Genomic DNA, 12737 nt, shown 5'->3' on the forward strand with positions numbered 1-12737 from the left:
CCACCCCGAGCGCTTTGGAGGGCCTACGGTGGGATGCAGGCCGAAAGCTCCCCGCGCAAAAGGCTGGCCTTGAAAACCAGCAGCCGAAATCGTGCACCAGGTCAGGTGCGCTCAGTGACCAGTTCTTTCCCCACGACCCCGCCCACTCCTGTCCCAGGCCCGCCCACACCCCAAGCATTGCCTTAAGTCGGCCCACCGCTCCCTATTGTCCAGCGGGCACTGAGAACTCGGGTCTCTGCAACCTTCAGGCGCGGGCGGCGCGGAGCGCGCCCACTGCGCGTGCGCGCGCCGGCTCGCAGGCCCCCTCGCCCCCTCCCCTGCGCCGGGACTTGGTACGGCCGGGACGTCCCGGCGGTTGGCGTCCTCCGCTGTTCCAGCCAGGGGCGGGCTTTTCAAATCTTACCTTTGGAAGAGTGGCGGCGGCCCTGGCTGTGGCGCTGGTGATGGAGGGGCAGATCCTGAGGGGACCCGAGCTCCGCCCGGCGGGGCTTCCCGCCCAGCAGGTGAGTGAGGAAGGGAGCCGGCTTCAGGTCCTCAAGCGTTCGTTTTGCCTGGACGACGGGAAAACCCCCCCTTCGCGTCTCGTATTCCGCCGTGGCCAGGAACAAAGGACTAGGCGACTGCACTTTTGAGGCCCTAATGGAGCTTGGAAATCTCCCCGTTCCCGTCTCCCCACCCCCGCCCCCAATTTTCTTAGGGAGGAAACAGGCCTGGAATGGGGAAGCGACGCCGGAGTCTCGCAGCGCGTTTTGGGGCGCGCCTGTCCGCCGCCCCTCCTCCCAGGATTGGGACGCTTGTCTTTTTGCACGGGTGGGTGACGCAGGGGGAATGGGAGCCCCGGGATTTCCCGGAAGCCCACCCGAGGCCCGTGGAGGACACTTTGCTTATTACTAGATTTGATGCAAAGCACAATCACAGTAGGAGCTTTGTCTACACACAGTATAAACTTGGTGGAGCGGGGTGGAGAAGTAAACTGCAACCCCTGAACTTGAGAAAAAGTTGGTCTTATAGTGGATTCTTTTTGAATTGGATAGGAGAGAAGTTTGGTGTGTGGTATTTATCCGTGTAAAATGTGTGTTAGGAACCTTTCTACTTAATATAGTCCAACATTATTTCTTGGCAGTTATTAAAAGTTTATACTTTCCACTCTTAACCTTTAAAGAAAACTTAAAAGATGGGACTTCGAACTCTGATGTCTTTGAGCTGGATCTCCACTTCCAGTTGACTCTCCACCTTGTTTTACCTATTTTTAAAGTAGATTAAACCATATGAAATTCCGAGTTTTGTAGGTCAAAATTGGTAGAATATTAGCAATTTTGTATGGTCCCACCTATTATCTTTGCTTAGCAACCCATTTTCTTTTCTGTAAACCTTAGAACCCTCAGCAGATGCAAGACTGTTAGGAAGTCTCCATAATGCTGTGAAAAGGAAAGCAAGACCTTGAGTCGTTATGCAAAGAGGGCAGTAACTTTATCAGTAATTTATGCTGTGTTATGCCAGTATTTTCAAAAATTTCAAACATTTCGATGCAGAGTGTTTCTTTTCTGTTCTATCCTGTTATGTACTTTTGTTACCGAAATTGGGGCCCGGCTGCTGGCTGCTCAAAAGCCAATAAAGAGGCAAGATTAGTGGAAAGGAAAGTTTGCTTTGTTTTGGATGCCGGCGAAGGCCGGGGTGGGGTGGTGGGGTGCGGTGTTGGACGCCTGTCCAAAGGCTGACTCTCCCGCACTGACAACCGCTGGACATGAGCTTCTGTAGACAGAGGGAGGGGCCACATGTGGAAACGGCACAGCCAGCTGTGACAGCCGTCTTGAAATTGGTCTTGCAGTGGTCTGACCAGCGTCGTCGTGATTATTTTAAGCACAGTTAATCTTCAGTTCCAGGGTTGGTTGGTTCCCATTTCTTTGAGGCCAGTTCTCGGATTCTGGCAGCTTATGTCACGGCCGGCCGCAGTCTGGTCGCCATGTAGTTAACGACCACCTGCTGAGGCTTTCAGTACCTATCAGACAGCTCCCAGGATGTGGCTCAGAATATTACCTATAGCCCTTGAGCAGGAACTGAAGGCCCGTGACTTGGCTTACTGACTAAATTATTATTGTTTTGTCCCGTTTGACTGCTTTTCTTTGCTTCTGCATATTCTCACTTCTCTGATTAAACTTATCGTTTGACTCAAGTTTTTCCACAGGCAAAAAGGCAGGCTGAGGACATGGGGGGCAAGGACCACAGGGTCCTGCTCCGTTTCCCTTTGATTGTACTAATTATTTTTTTAAATTTGGTTTCTAGTGAATTGGTGATCTTGAGGTTCTTGCACTTACCATGTAGGTGTTGGTGAGGCCGATGAAGTCTTATTTCTTGAGCTGTGTGCACCAGTAAATGTTTTTGTATGGTACAAAAGAGATAAGAGGATAAGGTCATAAAAGAAGTTTAGCTACATGGAATGAAAAGAAATATCTAAATATACATAACTGCTGGATTATTTACATGTAGGAAAGTACATTACTTAAAGATTCTTAGGCAGCAACAAATTAAAATAATTGAGTTGTGGAATTCTTTCTGTTTGGATCTTGGAGAAAAATTGCAAACTAGTAATAGGTTTTAACCTAACAGGAATATTGAGGGTCAGTAAGAGAATTTTATACTTGACTAACACTGACTTTTTATTTGTGTTTCCTTTGATCCTAATGAACCTGCCATCAGATAGGGATAGCACCAAAGATTTTGAGATGGTCACTCACTAGTGTAACACCTCTACTCAAACCTTAGAGTCATCTGTGACTACTCACAGCATAGAATATTGGCTTTGGAGTCAGATTAAGGTAAAATCCAACTCTGTTTGTTGTGCAACCTTGAATAAGTTACCTGTCTTTTCTAAGTTGCAGTTTCTGCAGTTGTAGAATGGTAAACTGCTTATCACAGAAATTTGTTGGAATTTGAGAACCTCTTTAAAGTACTTACCACAGTACCTAGCACTCATACATGCTTGAGAGATGACTGTTTTTGTTATTATCTTTTGTCCCATTCATCTGAATGGTTGGGGCAGCCACCTACCTTTTCTTACAAATGTTTAAGCTTTTGAAATCTTTATAAAAATAAAATTCGAGAAATAATATTTTCTCATTGCAGAAAAGTAAACATAGAAACATGAATTTAAGAATTCTTTCTCCAGTTCCATTCCCCAGAATGAGCACTGTTAACAACGTCTAGACTTTTCTCTGTATGTAAACAATTCTTAAAATACACAAAATTTCTTTTGGAAAGAGTGTATACTGTATATACTCTTCTGCAATCTTTTTCATCTTGGTCTCTTAGCTAACATGGTTTAACTATACCCATTAGGTGGGTGATAGTTTCTATCTGGATTACTACAGTTTTCTTACCAGCAGCCCAACTTCTTTTTTTTTTTCTTCTTTTTTTTAGTCAGTGCTTAATTCCAACACTAAAGCCATTTTCTTTGTACTTCCTTTGTGCCATTCTAGCTCTTAAAATCTAGTATATTTCCGTTTTCTACATTATCTAAGTTTGCACGTTTAAGTCATCTGTTTCATTCTTAGCCTTGCCCTATCCATTTATTTTTACCAGCCTGACTTTAAATACCTACGAGATAAGGCTTCTGTTTGACCTGATAGCAAGCCCTTATTTAGAAAATTGAAGAAGAAATAACAAAAGGAAGGCTCTCTCCCCATTCCCCGCTCTTCTTGGAGGCTTGAATTCACACACTTCTAAGAGGGATGCACACAGGGAAGCATGCTTTTGTCACGGACCCTAGTCAGTCTTGACTCTGCCATTATATGGTTGAGGCAGTGATGATTTTCGCTCCCTGCTCCTCCTCTTTGAGGTCAGTAAGCATCACCATTGAGTGCCAGCCTCATTACATGATCACTGTTCTCACTGTGGTTCGCACTAGACATCATCACTCCTAGCCTAGGAGCACTCTGTACCCCTTTTTAACTTAAAACAAGTCCTTTGACTCCATTATGTTTTTCTTGGTTAGAGTAGTTTGCTTGACCAGAGATGTTTTCTCTGCATGTAAAGTATAGATGTGTACTATATATTATAGTATATACTATACTAAAAGAACTTGTATGGGGGCTTCCCTGGTGGCGCAGTGGTTGAGAATCTGCCTGCCAATGCAGGGCACACGGGTTCGAGCCCTGGTCTGGGAAGATCCCACGTGCCGCAGAGCAACTAGGCCCGTGAGCCACAATTACTGAGCCTGCGCGTCTGGAGCCTGTGCTCCGCAACAACAGAGGCCGCGATAGTGAGAGGCCCGCGCACCGCGATGAAGAGTGGCCCCCGCTTGCCGCAACTGGAGAAAGTCCTCGCACAGAAACGAAGACACAACACAGCCATAAATAAATAAATTAATTAATTAATTTAAAAAAAAAAAGAACTTTATGGAGAACACAAAACTGGCTAATACAATGGTCCTTTTTTTCACCCTGAATGCGTTGAAAAAAAGAAACTAGCACAACATTTTAAATCAACTATACTCCAATTTAAAAAAAAATGCATACACTTAATTTATCCCTCTTCTGTCAGCCCTCCCAGATCCACATCCACTCAGTGTAGAGCAGGGGAGGTAAGGTCATAGTTTACTAAGTATGTTCATTTGGCTGGGTTAGGGATCAGCAAACCACTTCTGTAAAAGGACAAATAGTAAATATTTTCAGCTTTGTGGGCCACAGTCTCTTTTGAAATTATTCAGCTCTGCCTTTGTAGCTTGAAAGTAGCCATAGACAATACAAATGGGCGTGACTGTGCTCCAGTACAACTTTATTTACAAAAACAGGCACTGGCCCTGCTATAGTTTGCTGCCCCCTGCTCTAAAGGACAGAATTCTAATATAATATGTGCTAGCTATAGCTCATTTCCTTACTGAATATTTAATCTTAAAAATACTGTAATTTTTTTTAAACCCTGACTTTACATTTCCTTTCTCCACTATATCCCAAACCTCTCTACTTTTATGAAGTCTTTATCAATAAGTGATGAAGAAAGACGATCTTCATTTACCGGATGGAAACCTTAGAAGTCCAAACTGATTCGTTAGTGTTGTCTCTGGCCACCTACTGGTTTCTAAAGGTTGTTGCAACTTTCCAGATGGCTGGCGAATTTCAAGTAGTGCAGCCCTGGTTCTCTGCGGTGGCTGTGCACTGAATCACCAGAGGAACTTAAAAAAAAAGAGCAGGTTCCACCTCCAGAGATCCTAATTGTTTTGGGGTAGGTCATAAGCTTAGGTACTTTTGTAAGGCCCTTCCTCTCTGCCTGAGGTGATTCTAATGTGCAGCCAGCTTTAAGAAGGACTGTGCTAGTCCTTCAACTGGCTGCCTGACTGTAGTATTTGAACTGGCTGCCTGACTGTAGTATTTAAAAAGCAAACTTGAATTTAATGGCACCAGATGGTATTCGTTTATATTTGAGTTGTGGGGTAAAGTTATTCATCCCACTTTCAAGTTTCTCCCTAAGTAGACTCTCCAGTACTAACCCGCCTGCCAGAGTTTATTTCTATAGACATATGGGTCACATAGATAATTCTTATAATTGATTACTAATTACATTAAAGAAGAATTTACTTTGGGACTGACAAGTCATAAAAAGATGAGATGGAGTTGTTGAAATTCAGTCGTGTAAAGAAGGAAAAGCAGCAAATGACTACATTTATATAGTACATGTTTTGAGTTATACTACAAAAGAAGGTTTTTATGTGGCGATTACATGATGTAATTACAGAAGGTAATTAAACAGATCTGTTTTCTGCGTGTGAATAGTACATTTGATTGATTTGGATAATCAAGTTAAATCATCTGCAGTTTTTCTTTTTGGGTAATCATAGACTATTGCTCTAACTTTCAGCTTTTCTTTTTGAAAAGATTGTCCTTTCAATATCTGGAAATTTTGTTATTAGATTCATTCAGATTTTTGATATAAATTTTATTCCAGTTAAAAGGTAAACTATAACGTTCATTTTTTTTTTTTAACTGCAGAAGCTAGGATGATCTCTTCATTTTTAGAAATAGACATACTGAAGCATTATTACATGTTTGTAGTATATTGAAGAGTATCTAGTGATTTATAATTTTTTTTTTTTTTTTGATGGTAAAAACAATGAGAGTTTATTAGCACAGGAAGGATATACAAAAATATTTTGGGGGTATGGGCCTGAAGCTTACTTAGAGAACTTTACTATATAGCATGTGGTGTAATGTGGTAGGTAGCATGGAGAATGTAAAATTATTAGGAAGAATTCAATTCCAGGAATAAGAGCATTGAAACCTCTATGATTTACTCTATCAAAGTAACTCTTTTGTCAGACATATTTCTTTTTTTTTTTTTTTTTTAGTTTCTCATCACCACTTTTATCATGTTTGCTTCATTTTATGGGCAATAGGGAACCTTTGATGGACTTCAGACCTCTTCCTGTAGAAGGAGAGTGATGATAGTGATTTATAATTTTTAAAAAGTCACTGAATTTAAATCAGAACAGTACATTTCAGTTTATAGAATTTTGATGTTACATATGAAACTTGTTTATAGAGCCAGGCCATTTTAAGATCATTGTACAGAATGAAAGACTTTCAGAACTAAAATGATTTAGTAGTTTAATGGTGACTATTAAAACTAAAATAGGGCTTCCCTGGTGGCGCAGTGGTTGAGAGTCTGCCTGCCAATGCAGGGGACACGGGTTCGAGCCCTGGTCTGGGAAGATCCCACATGCCGCGGAGCAACTAGGCCCGTGAGCCACAACTACTGAGCCTGCGCGACTGGAGCCTGTGCTCCGCAACAACAGAGGCCATGATAGTGAGAGGCCCGCGCACCGCGATGAAGAGTGGCCCCCGCTTGCCGCAACTAGAGAAAGCCCTCGCACAGAAACGAAGACCCAACACAGCCAAAAATAAATAAATAAATAATAAAAAAAAACAAACAACAAAAAAAACAAAAACAAACAAAAAAAACATTAAAAAAAAAAAAAACTAAAATAAATATATCCAAAACTGTGTTCTAAACCTCTGTTCCAGGTAGCTAAAGCTTCTGACATTTTCTTACCATAGTTCTTTCACTCTCTTGCTTCTGAGATTTTATTTACATTGCTTACCCTAACAAATAACCTGTTACCTCTCTGCTGTTAAACCTTAGTTCCTTTATTCAGCATCTGTTCTTTTAGAAAGTTTTTCCTTGGTTAATTTAGTGTCATCAGTTACATCTTGCCATCTCACAGTGCAACGTACATAATACATGCATGTGCTGTATTGTTCACATTGGTTATTATATTCTTGTATTAGTTTCCTGAGGCTGCCGTAACAAATTACCAAAACTGAGTGGCTTAAAACAACAGAAATTTGTTCTCTCAGAGTTTTGGAGTCCAGAAGTCTGAAATCAGGGTACCTGCAGGGCCGTGTTCCTGCTGAAGGGACTAGAGAAGAATCTGACCTTGCCTTTTCCAGCTTCTGGTGGTTGCTAGCAATACTTGGTGTTCCGTGACTTGTAGGCTCATTACTCCAGTCTCTGCCTCCATCTTCACATGGAGTTCTCTGTGTGTCCCTCTGTGTCTTCACTTGGCTTTCCTATGAGGCCAGCAGTCATTGGATTTAGGGCCCACACTAATCCAGTATGACCTCATCTTAACTAATTACATCTGCAGAACTATGTCCAAATAAGGTTACATTCTACGGTTCTGGGAGGGCAGGAATATGTGGGGGACACTATTCAACCTTGTACAGTTACAGTAAGAATATATAGTATTTCTCACCTTTGTTTCTGTTCTGTTTATCCAGTAGATTGTAAAGACTTCCTAATAAAGCAAGAAATTAAGATTTTGCACAGAGCCTTTAAAAGATTTTATACTATCATACACTAAAACTTTGTTACTTTCCCAATATGTTATAAAATTATAATACTAGATAGTACATTTTCCATCTATTAGGGGTAAAAAGAAATGTTATAATTTTGGGTTTTGCTACCTTTTAAAAATGCTTTTTCTCTCTCTTTTTTTTAAGGACTGCAGCATTCAAGAAAAAATAGATTTAGAAATTCGAATACGAGAAGGGGTATGGAAACTCCTTTCTCTGAGCACTCAGAAAGACCAGATTTTGCATGCAGTTAAGAATCTCATGGTGTGCAATGCTCGAATAATGGCTTACACATTGGAGCTGCAGAAATTAGAAGAGCAGATTGCAAATCAAACTGGAAGATGGTTAGTGACATTGTTTACCTATGGCTTTTAATGTGCTTAAATATTTGCATTAAAAACACCATATAATTTAATCTTAAATTTAACCTGAAATGTCAAATCACCAAAGCTTTTAAAAAATACACTGAAGTAGCCTCTGATATCATAAACATTTTGACAGTAGGGCTCAGAGTAAACTTACTATTAAGGCAGTTTACTATTAAACTTACTATTAAGGCCAGTTTTGTTGTGTTCAGTACTTCCAGATTATAAAATGAAGTGGTTAAGAAGCAAGGAGTGAGGAAATATTTTAAGAAGAAGGACCAAGACTGATATCTGAGTGTATAGAAATGTAAATTAAAAAAAAAACTAATTGCTTACAAATAAACTGATAAAAAGGTACTAGCTGAGAGTAATGGAAACTTAGAAATTGAAATGAGTGGGCAGCAAAATTAAAGATATAAATGGAATTAAAGCTATGAATGGGATTAAAGCTATGAATAGAATTAAAGATATGAATGGAAGGGAACTTAAAAATCTGCTAACACATTCCTTTCATATGTTGAGTGTAAGTTCCAGAGAAGCAAGTGACTTACTCAAGGACACTTGAGTGACACTAGTGACGCTAGAACACTAGTGAGTGTTCTAACTAGTGACAGAAGCTAATGAGAGGTTACTTATCATTTGCTAAGTAACTTCTGGTCCTTGTTCTCTCTGTCACTACATGCTGCCTTTTTGGATCAGGTCTAGATTTTGTGTATGAAATTTACATCCTATCCTATTTACAATGCCAAGTCTTATTTGAACCTTAGGATTGACTCAATTTAGTGGCTAGATATTGGTTTCCTTTTTAATATAAATGGTTTCACATTATCCATTGTTGATCAGTCTTAAAGCTGTAACACTAATTAAAAGTTTCTTTTTAGACATTAGTAGCCATTGATTGGGCTGTTCATGGTACACCTCCATGAAATTCTTGAAAAGTAAGGTAAAAACACAGGTCAGAGAAAGAGATTTTTGTAAAAATAGAATTTTGATGAAATCGTATAATAAACACTTATGTACGAAGTGGCTAATATTTATTAGCTTTATTCCCTTGGGATAGCTATTTAATCTCTGTGCCTTATTTCCTTCATTACAGTTGACATAATAATATTTACATTTTGAAAATTAAGATGATATATATTAAAAACCTAATAATACTTTTATGTAATTAGTACTCAACGTATGTCAAACAATTTTCACTATTGTTTATCCCTGGCATTATAAAATGAAATTATTCCAGTATCATAATCCAGGAAAATATTTTTCAGATACACATACACTGGATTAAATCAGTGCTTCACCAACTGTGTCAAATATATTACTTAGAGTAGATGATTTTGTATCACAAGATATGCAAAGCCAAAGAATAAATATGGCATATCTTTTTATAGCATGAATTTTTAAGATAAAGCATGAGAAATTTAGAATTGTGGCATGGTTTTGGATTATGCTACTTATCGGGATACATGTTCCTTCTCCCCAGCCTTTATAACAATATTTTGTCAAGGGGTGGGACTGTTTAAGTGGAAGAGTTTGAGAAGCACTGGTTTAAGTACAGTGTGGGACTAAACACTCAATATTATATCATTTCTCACAGTTATATGGAATGTTCCTCTGGGAATCATGTCTACCCTTCATATTAATGTTCTTTAAGTATTTATAATGAATTGTGAACTGGCCATTTTCTTTAACAACTTTCCTGCAACTTTCCTGAAGTTGCTGATTTAGAAAAATGTCAAATAAGCTTACTTCCTGTTGGATTTATATAACAAAGATAAGAAAAAATATCTGGGACTCTCAACTGAAGATGTGTACAATTTTCAGTTTCTTTACTGATTATCTTTGATAGATGAACATAGCTTTGACACTATATTTGTTTTATATTTGAACATTTATATTTGTTCATCACTCATTGCCTCCGTTAATTATTGAATTATTTCTTTAAAAAATCTGAATATTCTATATGAATTATTTTGTTTACAACTTCATTTTGTTATGTGCAGATATAACCTGAGGTTACTGATCAAACGTAACTGGAAATTACAGTACTTTCCTCTTACTACATAAAAATGATCTAAAGATAAAAGAGAATCCCATGATAGTTTTTTTAGTTCCTTGAAGAAAGTTAGGTAAATTATGCCATTTGATTAGTCAATCCAATATTTATTGAATATCTACTACTTGTAGAACACTTATTTAGTATTGTGCTACTGTATCCAAATTCAAAGAACAGAATTTGTCAAAATGTGAGTATATTTGTATATTCAGCAGTCAAATACCTTACCTTTAGAGACTCAGTAGTCTGTTCCTTAGCTTGGTTTTGATGGTCTTTAAGATAGAAAAGGGCTCCATTTTTACTTTGCTACCAGAATTAAAATAGCATTTTAACGAGTCTACTGCCTACCACTAGTCTACCTTCTCTAAAATTTTATGATAAAATGTAAAAAAAATTAATACAGACAATACATATAGACTCTTTCAAAGAAGAATCAAATCAGTATGAAAAGGTAGAATCGAGGAAGGTCTAATGGAAGAATTGGGTCTGAATCTTCCAGATCATAAAGGATGGGTAGAGTTTGGTTTGTTGAGTAGAAAGAAAGCAGATTAAAAGTCAGAAAAATAGCAAAATAAAAGCTTAGGGTGAAAAATGAGCATGAATTCAAGAACACTGAAGAGATGTGTTTGGTTGAGGCTGAAGATCAAGCCAAAGTTGAAAAGGAAGTGGGTACCAAAATTCAAGAAAGTTTACAATGACATCAGGTTAACTGGTATTAACTGACAGCCTTTCCAGGTGCCAGATACTGTGCTAGGGTTTCACAAATACCACATCACAAACTGAGAGAGGTACAAACCTCTTTATTAAAGATTTGGGAACAGGAACTTAGAAAATATTAGATAACTGTTTCAAAGGGCACCCAGTGACTCTGTGGCTAGGATGTGAACCCAAATGACTTAAAAGCCTGAGCCTCACTTAACCCTCCCCAAAGAAGCCCATGTACTTTGTACTACCCCAGGCTGCCCTGGTAAGTTGTTATAGGGCTTTACATTTATTTCATTGTTTATCTTTTACCATTTTATTTTCAGTAAGAAAGAGGCATGATAAAATGGGTGTTTAGGAAGGTTATCTGGCAGTAGAGTATTGAAAAGTATGGTGAGACAAAATAATTGAAATAATAAATTTTTAAGGAAAATATTTAAGAACAGGCAGATGGAGAAGTGATCAAATAAGTAACTTTTGATGAGATAAATGAGATAAAAACTAGTGCATGAGTTTTGGGTTTTTCTAATAGATATTCACTCAAGGTCCTCTTGATACAGTAACAACCATTCTGCAAACAGTTTCACTTATTTCTCAATTTATTAGGAGTTTATTAAAGTAAGCAAATAGTCTTACTTCATTTTACAGCCTGTTTAAACTGGGGTTCCAGGAAAGAGTTAAGCCCTAATGCCCCAAGACATGCATTGTATACAATGACTTAACTTCCGTGTATTTAGAATAGTGCTAGTTTGGTACCATTCTTGGGGGAATTGAGAAAATAGTCATTCTCTGGTTTAGTTGAGGAACCCCACTTGAGAAATCAGTGATATAGTCATATCATTTATTCTTTTTTTAACCACCTATCTGAGAATATTGGTAATTGGTTAAATGTTCCATTACCATAATGTTCTAATAATATAACAGAAGCTTTGTTCTCCTTAAATGTATGTAATTATGAAACACCTTCTGGTATACTATCTATTTTTTACATCTAAATATGTGAAAGATACCCAGGTTTGTGTAAAATTCATAATAGAGTTGTGTAAAATTCATAATTATGAAACACCTTCTGGTATACTATCTATTTTTTACATCTAAATATGCGAAAGATACCCAGGTTTGTGTAAAATTCATAATAGAGTCAGGGTGACTCAAAAAAAAAGTGGAATATGGAAAGTTTTCTGGGTTGAGTAGACAGTAGCTAGTGAGGGTACGGAGTGGAGCACGGACAGCTTACTGCCTTATTAGTTCAAAGGGTAGTATTGCTTGGTTACAGCAGTCTGTCAATATGCTAGTCTTCTAACTGGTAAATGAGACTATCTCCCTACCTTTTTCCTGCATGTTATAGCCATATATACCTACTTAAAAGACTTGCTTATATTGGTCCACTTCTTAAAAAACAGCTAATGGTTTCCGTTTACTAAAATTCCTTAGGTAGGCATCGCATTCCAGGATCTTCGTGGTCTGATCTCAAACTACTTTCATAGTAGTTTACAAATTAGTTCTTAACTTTCTACTTTACAGATTTATTTCAGCCAAATGCTTGATCTGTATCCCCAGAACAGTTCTTGAATTTTTCTGTCTCCAGTGCTTTTGCTTATACTGAAGTGCCCTATCTTCCATCCCCATTTCATAAGACCTCTTTTGTTCTGCAATACCCTACTTGCATCATCAAAGTTTCCTTTGAAATTGTATTCAGAAAAAGATCATTTCTTCCTTTATGCTCATAGTAAAGACTCAGAAAATGATTATTTGCCTCCTTTTAGT

General features: G+C 38.4%; 1 protein-coding gene across 5 annotated transcripts in view; it reads left to right on the plus strand.

Moving 5' to 3' along the window:
- Nucleotides 1-226: 226 nt before the first annotated feature.
- Nucleotides 227-12737, plus strand: part of RTKN2 (rhotekin 2) — a 193079-nt gene continuing 180568 nt past the window's right edge. For 3 of the 5 annotated variants that reach the window (XM_036827905.1, XM_036827904.1, XM_036827906.1), the window contains exons 1-2: nt 227-503; nt 7995-8191. In XM_036827905.1, the coding sequence (XP_036683800.1) occupies nt 444-503; nt 7995-8191 (257 nt within the window). In that variant the 5' untranslated portion in view covers nt 227-443. Of the gene's footprint in view, nt 504-7994; nt 8192-12737 lie in introns of those variants that run through there. The other 2 variants (XM_036827907.1, XM_036827908.1) reach the window with 2 other exon arrangements.

Source organism: Balaenoptera musculus, chromosome 16 (assembly GCF_009873245.2).
Source record: "Balaenoptera musculus isolate JJ_BM4_2016_0621 chromosome 16, mBalMus1.pri.v3, whole genome shotgun sequence".
NCBI classification, from domain to species: Eukaryota; Metazoa; Chordata; class Mammalia; order Artiodactyla; family Balaenopteridae; genus Balaenoptera; species Balaenoptera musculus.